Source organism: Natator depressus, chromosome 1, assembly GCF_965152275.1.
Source record: "Natator depressus isolate rNatDep1 chromosome 1, rNatDep2.hap1, whole genome shotgun sequence".
NCBI lineage: Eukaryota > Metazoa > Chordata > Testudines > Cheloniidae > Natator > Natator depressus.
This window is the reverse complement of record NC_134234.1, coordinates 294,805,119-294,819,511: the sequence shown is the minus strand read 5'-3', so window position 1 is coordinate 294,819,511 and position 14,393 is coordinate 294,805,119. Positions and strand designations below refer to the sequence as shown.

Sequence of the window (14,393 nt, the reverse complement as noted above, 5' to 3'; positions counted from 1 at the left end):
ATATTCAGTTCAGATAACCTGCTTTTTCGTAGCATACAGTTGGGATACAGATATCTTTTTTTTTTTTTTTTACTGGGAGCCTTTACAATGAATGCTATTTTGTTCTCTCTAAATAAAAGTCCCCCCCCCCCATTTTTTTTCCATTTTACCACATTAAACATGAATGTATCTCAAAAGATACATGGAAAAGACCGTGCCAATGGAGGGATGTTGGAAATGTTTAAAAATAAGATTGCTCTTCTCATTCTATTACATACAACTTTTTCATGTATTTCATGTCACAGAATATTGCAAATTTCATGTTTTCAGTGGACGTGAAATGTAAAATAAAAGCACTGCCAAATAACTTAGACCTAATTTTCTCTCAGCTTTCCAATTGTTATCCTTTTTGGAGTATTTTCTGGGTCTTAAATGTATATATTAATTTTCACTTCAGCATTCTCAACAATAGTTCTAATAGCTGTTGGTAGGGCTTCTCATTTTAAGTTTTAACTGATAAATGTTGATATAGCACCACCTATAGAAAAAGAAATGAGATTGGTGTTTATTCAGTGAATACCGGAGAAACACGAAATGGTTACTTGTACCTAAAGGCTTGTCTACATGGATTACAAGGGTGTGATTTCTAAAGTGCACTCAAGTGTGTTGCACATTAATTGGTCTGTGTAGACCCTGCTGGTGCACATTAAAGTTTCCCTAGTGCACTTTCACATAGTGTCGTTTGAAATAGTACTTAAGTAAGTAACAGTAAGTTAAAGTGCACGAAGGACCATTACAATGGGATTACTTGTTATAGTAAATACAAAGAGAGAGCCTTGAAAAACCCTGATTTTTGGACATCTACATAGGACTCAACACTGCTACTAATATAAACCCCAAAAAATGAAATTAATAAACCCCCCAAAACAGAAACCCTACCATTGTTTATGTTGGACTCACAGTATTATGTGTTCTGCTGCGGGAGAACAGGCCAGAAAGAAGAGGGTTGACAAGACAACTAATACACTGCTGCATTTCCCGAGCTGTGATGACAGTGATACTGGTATACAGACAAAGAAAACAATGGGGCACAGCTATTTTGGCTGTGTGCTTTGAGAAAAATCTGGGAGGGGGGAGCAGGGATATCAGTGTCTGTCATATGGAAAAGGATTAAATCAGAAGAAAACAATCCTATTTTCAAGCTTCTGTGGTTATTACAAACAAGTGATTTAACAAATAAAATTACTTGCCTGCCCCTTTTGACTGGACGGTCACTGACAAAATCTACATATTGGATTGCAGAAAATATCATGTAGTTCTCAAATAATATGTCACACAGTTACACTTTGTGTTAGAATTAAAATATTATTTCCAATAGAAAAGAACAAAAATATTCTCATTTCCATGAGAACATTTTCTGTTTCTAAATCAAACAGGTTTTCTATTTTTTACACTAAATATTTCCCTTGGTTGAGACAAAGAGAGAATTCCCTTTAGAAAAGCTGATTGTACTGGTTTTTATTAATCAAAAATATTTCAGAGAATGCAAAAATATTTCTTTAATTTTCAACTCTCCCAGATACTACAGTTGACCCTTACGCTAGGTCTAAAGCTGCTCAGCCAATTTTCCGCAAGAGCGTAGTTTATTATCTTTTTTTTAAATGGTTATCTACTGTCGTTCACAAAAGGTCTTGCTGTGTTTCTGTTTGGGGTTTTATTTTTCCCAAGCTATATCAGCTACTTAATCATATTTACCATGTTACTGGATAGTAGAAGCAAGACACTCAAAGAGGCCCACATCAATCTGCACTGAAGTCCTTTAGAAGAATCCCATTGACTTCAATAGGTTGTAGAGCGAGCCTTAACAATGCAAATACTAATATTATTGTAAAACAAGGTGCTACAATATACTGTAGATGTATCTTGCAATTTGTTGAAGTAAAGCGCATTGGTGTGGGCTATTGGCTTAGTGGATGTGCTATGTGTTAAACATGTGGAAAAAACAGATTTGGTTCCTGGCTCTCCAGCAATCTTAACACTGGATCTGCAGTATTAGGATTGTTATAGAGGTATCTCACACTGATGTATGCAATTGCTCAGCCATGATCCTTCCAGTCAAGTAGAGAGCCAGCATGGAATCTTTTCATTCAAAAAGATGGTGGCTGCTACATAGTGCCATGAAGCCTGGAATGTAAAGTAGGGAAAAATAGAGGGTCTTCAGTGCTTTAAAGGAATGTGAAAGACTCACCTCAAGCACTAACACCAAATAAGAAAATTAAAGGAGCATGGAAGGACAGAAATCTTAGTGAATGTGTAGTGAAAGTGATATTCTTATTGTTCTGGATTTTTTTTTTAGTTCCGGAGAGGTGAATTAAGAATACAAGGCTTGACTGTCAAGGATGCCGGCATGTATCAATGTATAGCAGAAAATATACATGGAATTATATACGCAAATGCTGAGCTGAAGGTTGTGGGTCAGTGAGATATTCTGTTTTTGTTTCGACTTGTAAAATACTTTCAAATCTGGACAAAATGGTAGTCAGATTTCCATGTTTACAAGCACTGATTTTTATGTAAAATACAGAGTCATGGCACCACATTGCTTATTCTGTCATAATAAATTCAGTAACTGTATTGCCCTGTTCTTATTGAATATAGCTGAGATGATGTTTTAACACTGGAAATATTTAAAATCTCTAACAGGGTACTACCAAGAGGCTGAGAAACCAAATTTTACCACCTTTAATCTTGTCATTACTTTGTAAGAAATGTCTTCTAGATTTTCACCTCCTCGTGTTGACTTCCCACTGTAGCTGCAAACTTGGACAGGTCTCATATCAAGGGTTTGCAGTGCTTATGGACCACCCAGAGCTGGTTGAGGAGTGGCTTCTGCCATTGCTTATCTTACCTACTCGATTGGGCACCCCCTGCTTTCTCCAGAACCTGCTCTGCCAATCAACACGCAACTTCTAATTGACGACTGATGCTCCTCCTACCCGCTTCTTGCCCTCCCACAGCCTTTCAGGATTTGATGCTGTAACCCATCCTCTTTACCCCAGTCTAGTGGCTAGACCACTTTTAGAGGTTTCAGCCTGTTACTGCTGCCAAGATAATTGATGTTGTTCTATAGCTCAAGCAGTAGAAACTCAGATTGTTAGATCCAGAGGTCCAGTGTTCAACCACAGTGGATGACCCCCATTGACATATTTATATTGGTCAACGCCCTGGCAAGCTTATGTGGCTCTCTCAGGGATTTCCTGAGCCCAGTTGGCTTGTGATCTTCTCATCTCACATCTGCCTCCAGCCCATGTCTGCTTCTCCACCTCCCAGTTCCCGAAGTTCTACCTTCTCATCTGCCTGCCTCTCTCCCACAGCTAGAGCTCCCACGGTGCATGACCAGTTCTGCCCTGTAACTTCTCAACCCACCCAGGCCTTTGGTTCCCTTCCCTTCCTCCAGCTCCTCATCGCTCCTGCCACCAGTCTTGAGTTCCTCACTTCACTGCTCAGGAACACATTATCCTTCACTACTCACTTCACAATACTTCCAGTAAGTCCCCTCATCTCTTTACCAGCTGTCACTCCATTACCAGCTACCCACCCCAGACCCAGATCACCCAGAAACACTCATGGATGAATGAGAGGGTTAAATATCTGTTTGCTTATTTTGAGATGGCTGTATTGATAAGATGTGAACTAAACCAATGTTTGATCATTTTGCCTGTACAGCTGCAAAATTAACAGACTTATTTCCCTGAGCTGTGCACGTCTTTGGTGGCATCATAAACCATGTTGTTGCACAGACAGAGAAGTCAACAAAAAAGAGATGTGTTGTCTTATGATCAGTTACAAATAGAGAAAAACTCAACGGGCCAACGTCTGACCCCATTATGTCTGAGTGGCTCTCGCTAAAATCATGGCTGCTTTTGCACATCTGAGAAGAATTTGTCTGAGCAAGTGGCCAAACAGAAAACAACAGAAACTGCAAAGCTGAGGAATTGTCTACTGTTTCCTTTAGGGCTGTTTAAAAACAACCGAGAAGAGAAAACAAATTTTAAATTATTTTAAAAATTCTTGTGACCTTTGAGGAAGCTGAATTTTTAAAAGTGCTGTTATCAGACTCTTAATTATGTCTGGTCCAAAGCCCACTGAGATCCATGAAAGTCTTTCTGTTGGTTTCAGCGTAGGCTGTAGAGCAGACCCATAATACAGCTGGACCAAGCTCAGATGAAATCTGAGAAATCAGCTAAGATTTTCAGGAAAGACACAATATATAAATATGTTATTAATGCAGCTAATTTGTCAGAACTTCCACTGTTGCAGAGCCAAATTTCTGCATCTATGCTCACCTGCATAGTGGAAATTGTGGAGCCCAATTCCTTAGTTCTTCATAGAGTCATTGATTTTAAGGGCAGAAGGGACAATCACATAATCTAGGCTGACCTCCTGTATATCACAGGCCACAACACCACCCAGCACCCGCACACTAAACGGAACACCTAAATTAGACCAAAGCGTTAACTGTCTAGTCTTCTGTGGGCTGTAACTGCCACTAAGGTACACCAGTGTCTGAGGTCCCTGCAGTGGCAGGGAAATGATTAAGTGAGATATAACCAGATAATCCTGCTAGTGACCTGCACCCACTCACAGAGGAAGGCAAAAATCCCTCAAAATCACAGGTAATCTGAGATGGGGGAAATTCCTTCCTGACCCCACATGTGGTGATCAGTTAGACCCTGAGGTCGTGAGCAAGACCAATCCATCCTGGCTCCTGAGAGAGAATGCTTGGTGCCCTCAGAGCCCTGGAGCTGCCCATCCAGTGTCCCATGTCCAGCCATGGCCATCCCTGATGCTTTACAGGAAGGAGATAAAAAAAAACAAAACAAACCCAGAATACATTGGGGGAGAGGGAAATCCCTTCGTGACCCCTGCTGATGGCCATCTGAAACCCTGAAGCCTGAGCTCTTGGGAACATGTCAGAAACTTGAAGTGAGCCCTACCCTCTATAACAGTTCGCTCACCATTGGGACCCCTCATTGTGGCCATGTCTGGGAATTACCTTCTGACACCTCCCTTTCCATGGTTGCTCATAGCATATCCCTCCTCACTCTCCAGGATTGGCAGTGCTCCCTCTTCATGACAGCCCTCTGAACAGGTCACTATATGGTCTTCCCTTTTTGGGGTATCAAATACCACTGGATCAGATATCCACATGCCATTCCAGGCAGCCTTCCAGTCCAAAGCCACTTTCTCAGTGGCTGGTAGGGGAACCCGGGCCTTCCCACTAGTCTCCCCACTTCCCTTCTCTATCTTCTGCCCCCACCCCGGGTTTATCCTTATCTCTATCTTCTGCCTCCACCCCTGGGTTTAATGGCCAACATTCCCTCCTTCCAGGGAGTAACTGTAGACTGCTTCCCCTCTTTGACTTCTTGCTAGACTCTCTAGCCCTAAACAAATCCCCTTCTCAGGGGGAGTGACTGCAGACTGCTTCCCCCTCAGGCTTTTCCTGTCCCCAGCTTCATCCCTTTATACAGGCCCAACCTGCTCCTGCCTAGCTGAACTTCATCTTCCATTAGGCCTTGTAAGTCCCTGGCTTCCCTGCAGGTGTGGCCTACAAGGTTAATTGACCTCATTTAACCTGCTCTGCCTTGTGTGGGGTGGGCACCCCATCATACAATCGCACTCATAAATGTGTCAGGCTCTCTCTTAAAGCTAATTAGAGTGCTTGCCCTCCACAATTACTATTGGGAGGCTGTTCTAGAATCTCATCCATTCCCCTAGTTCTTCTGATGGTTAGAAACCTTTTTCTTATTTCCAGCCTGAAATTGTTCATGGCCAGTTTATCTCCATTTGTTCTTATGCCAACATTGCCCTTTAGCTTAAATAGCTCTTCACCCGCCCTGGTATTTTTACCCCTAATGTATTTATAGAGAGCAATCATATCCCCTCTCAGCCTTCTTGCTAGATAAAACAAGCCAAGCTCTTCTGGTCTGCTCTCATAAGATAGGCCCTCCATTTCCTGATCATCCTAGTTTCTCTTCTCTGCACAGTTTCCAGTTCCGAACCTGTTCCAGTTTAAATTAATCTTTCTTGAACATGGGTGATCAGAATTGTACACAGTATTCCAAATGAGGTCTTACCATTGCCTTGTACAAAGGCCTTGATAGTTCTCTATTTCTACTAGAAATGCCTCACATAATACATCCTAGGATTGCATTTGCCTTTTTTCACAACCACATCACACTGGTGGCTTATAGTCATCCTGTTATTGACCCACCAGGCCCAATGGTGGGTCTCTCTCCTTCTCTGTCACTTCCAACAGTGAGCCTCCAGTTTGTAGTAAAAATTCTTAGTATTAGACCCTAAGTGCTTGACCTTGCACTATGTATTGTTGAATTTTATCCCATTTCTGTCATGCCAGTCTTCAAGGTCATCCAGATGTTTCTGTATAATATTCTGATCCTCCTCTGTGTTGATGTTGCCTACCACCTTTGTATCATCAGCACATTTTATTAGCCCACTCTTACATTTTGTGCTAGGTCATTAATAAAAATATTAAATAAGATTGGTCCCAAGACCGATCTTTGAGGAACTCCACTGGTAACCTCCTTCCAGTTTGATAATTTATTTTTCAGCACAACCTGTTGCCCTTACCCCTTTAGCCAGTTCCTTGTCTACCTTGTAATCCCTAATTTAACTGATAATTTCCCATGTGTTACTGTGTCAAATGCTTTCCTTCAGTCCAAATATTCAAAAATCAGTTATTTTCTCCAAGAAGGAAATCAGATTAGTCTGGCATGATCTTACCTTTGGTAAACCCACGTTGCATTACATCCCCTTTACCATTTACCTTCATGAATGTAATTATTTTTTCCTTCACAATTTGTTCTAAAGTTCTTCACAATACTGAGGTCAGACTAACAGGTCTGTAATTGCCTGGATCATTCTTATCCCCTTTCTTAATTATACATATGTATGCTTCAGTACACCCGGATTATCTTTAATGTCCTAAAACAAACAGTATTACATACCTTGTCAAAAGATATGACAACAGTGTCCATATGTTGCTTTTTCTCTTCAGCTTCACCTCCTAATTTTGAACTGAACCCAATGAAGAAGAAGATCTTGGCTGCTAACGGAGGCCGTGTAATAATTGAATGCAAGCCTAAAGCTGCTCCTAAACCAAAATTCTCATGGAGCAAAGGAACAGAACTGCTCGTAAATGGGAGCAGGTCAGTATTGATTCTAGAGAGCATGATTGGTCTTAGAATAGTTTTATGATACCTATATATTCAGCTGAAATAGAAATTTAGTTAGAGTGCAAATTTTACGATAGATTTTTATTGATTAGTGAATTCTTGAAGCAAAATTGAAGCAAAGAACCATTCTTAATTAAATTATTTATTTTTATTCTTCATTCTTAATGAAAAATTCAAAACATTAATTCTCATTTTGCATATAAATCTTCCATGTAAACTTGCAGTTCAGCTAGTACATTGACTGAGCATTAGCCATGAAATTTTGGGTCTGGGTTTGGCAGTGCTTTAATCTTTATTTAACTTTCACTTCTCCCATTTTTATGATGTTCCTGCTTGCTATTCTTCTCCAGTGTTGAAATGCAGAGGCAATTCATGAAGGAGAAAGAAAAGTTACTTACCAGTAACTGGAGTTCTCTGAGGGTACACTGCCTACCACTGGTAGCAGCATGTAGGGTATGTATAGCTAGACTCCTCAGTAAAAGCAGGCTGCACCCATACTGTGGTTAGTAGCTACACTGTGTGAAGCTACATGCCACAGTGAAAGACTCTGGTGCGGGGAGGCAGTTGGAAAAGGCGCTAGTGTTTCCTCACTGCCTCTCCCTGCCAGAGCCTTTCCACACTAGCGGAGTCTAGGAAAAGGTCCGTCAGCTTCCCACAGCTTGAGCCTTTCCCCGCTGCAGGGAAAGATTAAAAAGAGTAGGAGTGTTCATCTTAGAAAAAAAGACAACTAAGGGAGGATAGGATAGAGGTCTAAAATCGTAATGGTATGGAGAAAAATGAGTAAGGAAGTGTTATTTTCCTATTCATATAACACAAGAACTAGGAGATCACTCAACGAAATTAATAGGTGGCAGGTTTAAAATAAACATAAGGAAGTACTTCTTCACACAACACACAGTGAACCTGTGGAACTTGTTGCCCGGGGATGTTGTGAAAGCCAAAGGGATAACTGGGTTCAAAAAAGAATTAGATAAGTTCATGGAGGATAGGTCATAGAATCATAGACTATCAGGGTTGGAAGGGACCTCAGGAGATCATCTAGTCCAACCCCCTGCTCAAAGCAGGACCAATCCCCAATTTTTGCCCCAGATCCCTAAATGGCCCCCTCAAGGACTGAACTCACAACCCTCGGTTTAGCAGGCCAATGCTCAAACCACTGAGCTATCCCTCCCCCCAATCCATCAATGGCTATTAGCCACTATGGTCAGGTACACAACCCCATGGTTTGGGTGTCCCTAAAGCTCTGACTGCCAGAAGCTGGGACTGGACGACAGGGGATGGATCACATAAAAATTGCCCTGTTCTGTTCATTCCGTCTGAAGCATGTGGTACTGGCCACTGCTGGAAGACAGGATACTGAGCTAGATGGACCATTGGTCTGATCCAGTATGGCCATTCTTATGTGCTTATGTACTCTGAGTGTATATCCTCTGCAGATGCACAATGGCCCTTCCTTCTCCCCACTCTTCAGTACACTCAGGAGCAGTAAATCTGTACTCAGGGCCTCTTACACTCTCAGGTTTTAAAATCAAGTTAACTATAAGTTCCCTATGCTGATTATACTGCCACTATGGTTCACTATAGTGTGGTATATGATTCAGATGAATAGTTCCTATGCCGTGAAACAGCAGAGGCAATATTGCTGGTGCATGCCAATTATATGTTAATAGTTTCATGGTAATTTACAAAGGTTTCCTGTATTCTTAATTTGATATAGCATACAGATGTATTGGCAAACATATATAGGGTTTTATTTTCAGAAATCTTTACTTACACAAGGTATAATTAAAATTGATTTAATGCTTAATGTAATGTTTCTCCAATTTATTTCATTTAAATATATACGCCACTATGTTTTTCAGTTTCTTCTTTTTGTCATAGCTGCCTAGCCTACCTAAGCTCATCCTTTGCCAAAACAAATCAATGTAGTAGCTTAGCCGATGTAAAGGTGGCTTATTTATAAACATCCCATGCACTATAGAAGTCACCTTTTAAATGCTATATTAAATGAGATTTTCAAAGCTTTAAACCCAATACTCAGAGAATTTCCCTGGCTGCAGATAAACTCCCTCAAAAAACTAATTTAAAATATCTGAGTTAGCCTAAAAGGGGGTGCTTAGTTTTCAACACTAACTTATAACTGTTTAAAACACAGCATTTAGAAAGTTTAGAAATTTTTAATTGGCAAAGCGTAAAAATCTGAGGATGATTCATGACTGTTACCCCACAGCAAGTAGGAATCTACCCCATGGATAGAAGATAATTAATGTTAAATAGCAAGGGATGTCCATGAATTTATATATAACATTTTAAGGAATACTGAAAGTATTCATTAGCCTTATTTCATATCGCAAAAAAGAGTTAAATCAGAATGTGCATAAGGAATCAGTTTTGAGGAGCTGTTAGTAAATTCCACCAGAATCAAAAATAATAGCTCTTGCTTGTCCTCCATTGCTATTTCATGTCTGTTGGTGGAAAAACCAATAATTTTATTTAAATATTAGGTTTTTCCCAAGGGATATTGTTCTCCATTAAATAGATGTCATTATGCCAACACTTGCTGCCCATCAACCTTGTAGGAAATGTCTACACTGCAGTAAAACACCAGTAGCTGGCCCATGGCAGCTGACTCAGGCTCTCAGGGCTCAGACTATAAGATTGCAATGTAGACATCTGGGTGCTGGCTGGAGCCTGAACTCTGGGACCTTCCTGGAACTAGATATCTACACTGCAATTTTATAGCCCTGCAGTCCAAGCCTCGCGAGCCTGAGTCAGCTGACATAAGCCAGCAGCGTGTATTTTATTGCAGTGTAGACATACCAGTAGTGTCCCATTCTATACATGGGGCAGATCCTCAACAAGTTCCTTGAGTAGATTTAGTGGAGTCCACTTGACATGATCTGAGCTGCTCTACCACATACCATCAGTAGAAAGACATGGTTCGTTCAAGCTTCTAGGAGCTGCACAGAAGCTCAAAAATGGGTTTCCATATCTGTGAGGGGAACATTTTGTCTTCTGAAATAGAATTCATCTTCACAGGAGGCAAGCTGCCAGTGCTCCTTAGCAATCAATGATTACATTGAATTATCCTGTCTTAAATCCCTCTTTAAAATCTACCTCTGCCATGATGCTTATGAATCACTGCCACCTGGAAGTGGTTAGGCTGGTGACTGCCTGTGGCTCCTGATTTATGTAAATATACCAATCTCTAACAGCTCCCACCAAACCCCATTTGTTTATTTATTCTTCTGTCCGATTGTGAGCTCTCTGTTCCAAACTCCCTTTGTTTCACTCCCTTGTTCAATGCCTGGCACAGTGGGGCCCCGATCCCCGACTGAGGCCTTGTGGTGGTTTCTACAGCATAGATTTATTTAATAATTAATTTACAAACTAATTCTAATTATTTTATCTAGATGTTAAAATATGATATTACTTTGAGAGAGACTATAATTAGTGGTATATTGTTTTTAAAAAGGGGATTTTTAGGTGAGGGGCTTTGAAGGAATATGTCAGAGATTTCTTGGATTTGTGCGCTATTGGTTCACCACAGGTGATGCAAGTTCAAATCCTAGCTCATATCCTCAGTGAAATTTAGTCTGGATGTCTCATCCCAATCCATAGTGAGCATTTGTCTATACAGTTTGTACTTTTGGAAGTCTCAGCTCAAAATAAACCTGGAAGTGAAATTGCAGGGAGGTGATAAGTCAAAATATCATTAATGTTGACTGGAATACCTTCCTTAGCACCTAGTTTTAGTCACTCTAATTAGTCTTGCACTTATTTGAGTATTAAACTTACAAAACTAAAAGAAAAAAATATTTGAGAGAACGTAAATAAGTGAAAATAATCCCCTCAAATGTAAATCGTATGCTTTATTCCAGATCCCATTAACCATACTAAACTCTGTTTAAATCATGGTGGGGTACTGGAGCATATATAAAAGCAATAGTTAGACGTCAGCCATTGAGAGACCCTTATGATCTTTGTTTTGACTTATTTAGGGATTTCCACTGGAAATACTTTTTTCTTTCTGATGCAAATAACTATTTTAACTTGTGGTATGTTTTTCATGCTTTCAATAGGATATCTATTTGGGATGATGGTAGCTTGGAAATTGTTAATATCACTAAGCTGGATCAAGGCAGCTACACATGTTTTGCAGAAAATAACCAAGGAAAAGCTAACAGTACTGGTACTCTGGAAATCACAGGTAAAACTCCATCTTTGTTAGTTCATTTCACATAACATGCTTCAATTTAAAATGATAAAGCTTTGCTTTATAAGATTTCCCTTTAAGACTTTCCCCGCAAGCCATTTTGTTATTTCTTTCCAACTGAATGGAACTGAATTGCCCATTAAGAGATAGATTATGGCTTTTAAGCAACAGCCCTAAATAGGGGAAGCATGCAACTGCACCACTCCAGGGGGAGCAAAGGAAAGGAAGTGTCTCAGTTCTTCCACCAGTGCTGTTCCTTCTGCCGGAGGGTCAATAATCTGATCCATTCATTCAGATGGTGCTGATATCTCTCCCTCATGCAGTAGCCCAACACTGCAGAACAACACACAGAGAGATGGGTCCATGACCATCCTCCTGCCTGCCCCTCCTTGGCTCCTCTCAGTTTCTTTTTCAGAGCACGGTGTCGTGAGCAGTGCAATTAAATAAATCATTTATTTGAATTTGCAATGTGGGATCATTCATCCAAATAAACATGCCACTGTAACACTTTGCAGTACTGGTATCAGATGCTGATATACTTAATCACACCTTTTACAGCCCTGTCAGATAACTGAAGGGAGGAGGAAGGGAAGATAGTGTTCATGAGATAATGTTCATAGTGTTCACTTCATGAGCACTTCTGTCTGCCAGGCCTCTGGAAAACCACCTATGTATTAAATGTATTTGAAAAGAAAGCATTTCCTGCAGCCAGAATGTGGCAGTCTTGCTCAACAGCATGCTGCCACAAAATAAACTTAGCAACATAAGTGTGAATCCATGAGGACATATGACCGCATTTTTTGTAACTATTTCCCTGGACCATGTGTAATGATGTTTCAAACATTGTAAAGAATTTATTTGGAATCACGAGGTCTGTTTAACTAGTATGATTATTTATTTTCCTTTGTATTTTGTAGCTTTGTTTTTTAATCACTACATTCATCATTCTTAGTTTTCTGGAAACATTTGTAAATAAATATTCAACCCCTTTAACATTATACTATACATTTTAGAATCATAAAAAAATAATTGACTTAAAAAATCTCCACAGTTAAACATTTAAGCCATATGTGTTTATAAACTAAACATAAACCATTTCTTTTTGTAGCTGAGGACTCTGACTTAGTTCATCTAAGGAGGGAAAACTAATGTCTGAGCATGTCCTTTGCATTGCAACTTTAACCAACAGAAACAGTGGAAGGCCAGATGGCAGATTTCAAAACTTGGTTTCTGTCGTGGATACATGAGAATTTCCTCTAGCACTGTGTCTACACGATGGGTGTAACTACACATGTCAGTGAAAGGCTCTGGCAGTGGGGAGGCAGTGCAGAAAGGCTTCAGCCGCTCTCCACTGCCAGAGATTTTCACTTTGGTGAGGACAGGCTCTGGCAGGGGGCAGACAGCAGGGAAAGCCTGAGTCTTTGCCTGCCGCCTCCCCACTGCCAGAGTCTTTCCCCACTGCTGGAGTTTTTCACAGTGGTGGGGAAGCTGCTGGAGTCTTTCTCCACTACCTCCTCCCTGCCAGAGACTTCCGCTGCTATTGGAGTCTTTTCCTGTGGTCGTGGAAAGCTCCAGCAGAGCCAGCGGGGAGGCAGCAGGGTACCACACTGCTAAAAATAGTACTGTAGATGGGAGGCACAGCTTGGGCAAGTAGAGCGCCGTGCAGGGTATGTACTTGTGTACCTTTCCACACCCTTCAGGCATGTCTTTACTCGCCTAAGCCATGCCTCGTGGTCTGTGCTGTTATTTATACCTGTGCTAGGGGCCTACATGTGTATGTAGACGACCCACCGCTGAAAGAAGAGTGCAGTGCAGACATACTCTAGCATACCTCTTGGTCAGGGGAAGGCAAACTACGGCCCATGGGCCAGAACCGGCCCATCAGGGCTTTCAATCCGGCCCGTGGGATTGCCAGCCCCGTGGCTCAGCTGGGCTAAGGCAGGCTTCCTGCTTGCCCTGGCCCCGCGCCGCTCCCGGAAGTGGCCGGCACCCATGTCCCTGCGGCCCCTGGGTGGGGGAGAGAGGGCTCCGAGTGCTGCTCTAACCTGCAGGCACTGCTCCCGCAGCTCCCATTGTCCAGGAATGGGAACCGTGGCCAACGGGAGCTACAGGGGTGGTACCACAGGCGAGGGCAGCACACAGCAAAGCCGCCTGCCCCACCCTACTCCAAGGAGCCACTGCTATACATGCTGGCCATTTCTGGGAGCGGCGCGGGACCAGGTCAGGCAGGGAGCCTGCCTTAATCCCACTGCCACCCCGGAGCCGCTCAAGGTAAACGGCACCAGGCCGGAGCCCACACCTCAAACCCCTCCTGTAGCCCGCACCCCAACCCCTGCCTTGAGCCCCTGCTGCACCCGTCCTGCACCACAACTGCCTGTCCTGAGCCCCCACCCACCTGCCCTGAGCCTCCTGCCACACACCACACTCCTCCTACACCCCAACCCCCTGCCCTGAGCCTCTTCCTGCACACTGCACCCCCTCCCACACCCTGCACTCCCTCCTGCACCCCAGCCCTCTGCCCCAGCTCTATATTCATGGCCCTGCATGCAATTTCTCCACCCAGATGTGGCCCTCGGGGCAAAGGGTTTGCCCACCCCTGCTCTAGGTTGATAGAAGACTCTACAATGTAAAACAAAATCCAGCAACAGTTATAAAATCATCTACCAAATGTACACACACATGGTTAGAATACCATTCCTTTCTGTAACGCTAAGCTCTTTGGTATCAAAGCATGTGTCAGCTAAATTAGATCTGTATTACAAGATCCCTGAGGGATTTCATGGAGTCTCCTGCTCTTCTTCTTTTCTTGATTATAGTAAGCTCTGATTATACATATTTTTATTCTTTTCTTCTATTCTTTTCTGTCCCTTCTCATCATAGCTATTTGCATTACATGCATAATTAAACATTATTTCTCAATAGACATATTAGAATTAGGGTGG

At 41.9% G+C, this 14,393-nt stretch overlaps 1 protein-coding gene across 1 annotated transcript in view; it reads left to right on the top strand.

The window, feature by feature from the left end:
* CNTN1 (contactin 1) overlaps positions 1 to 14,393 on the top strand; it is a 417,240-nt gene that overhangs the window by 292,111 nt on the left and 110,736 nt on the right. The window contains exons 10-12 of the mRNA XM_074942235.1: positions 2,336 to 2,453; positions 7,058 to 7,208; positions 11,318 to 11,445. Coding sequence (XP_074798336.1) covers positions 2,336 to 2,453; positions 7,058 to 7,208; positions 11,318 to 11,445 — 397 coding nt within the window. The remainder of the gene's footprint in view (positions 1 to 2,335; positions 2,454 to 7,057; positions 7,209 to 11,317; positions 11,446 to 14,393) is intronic.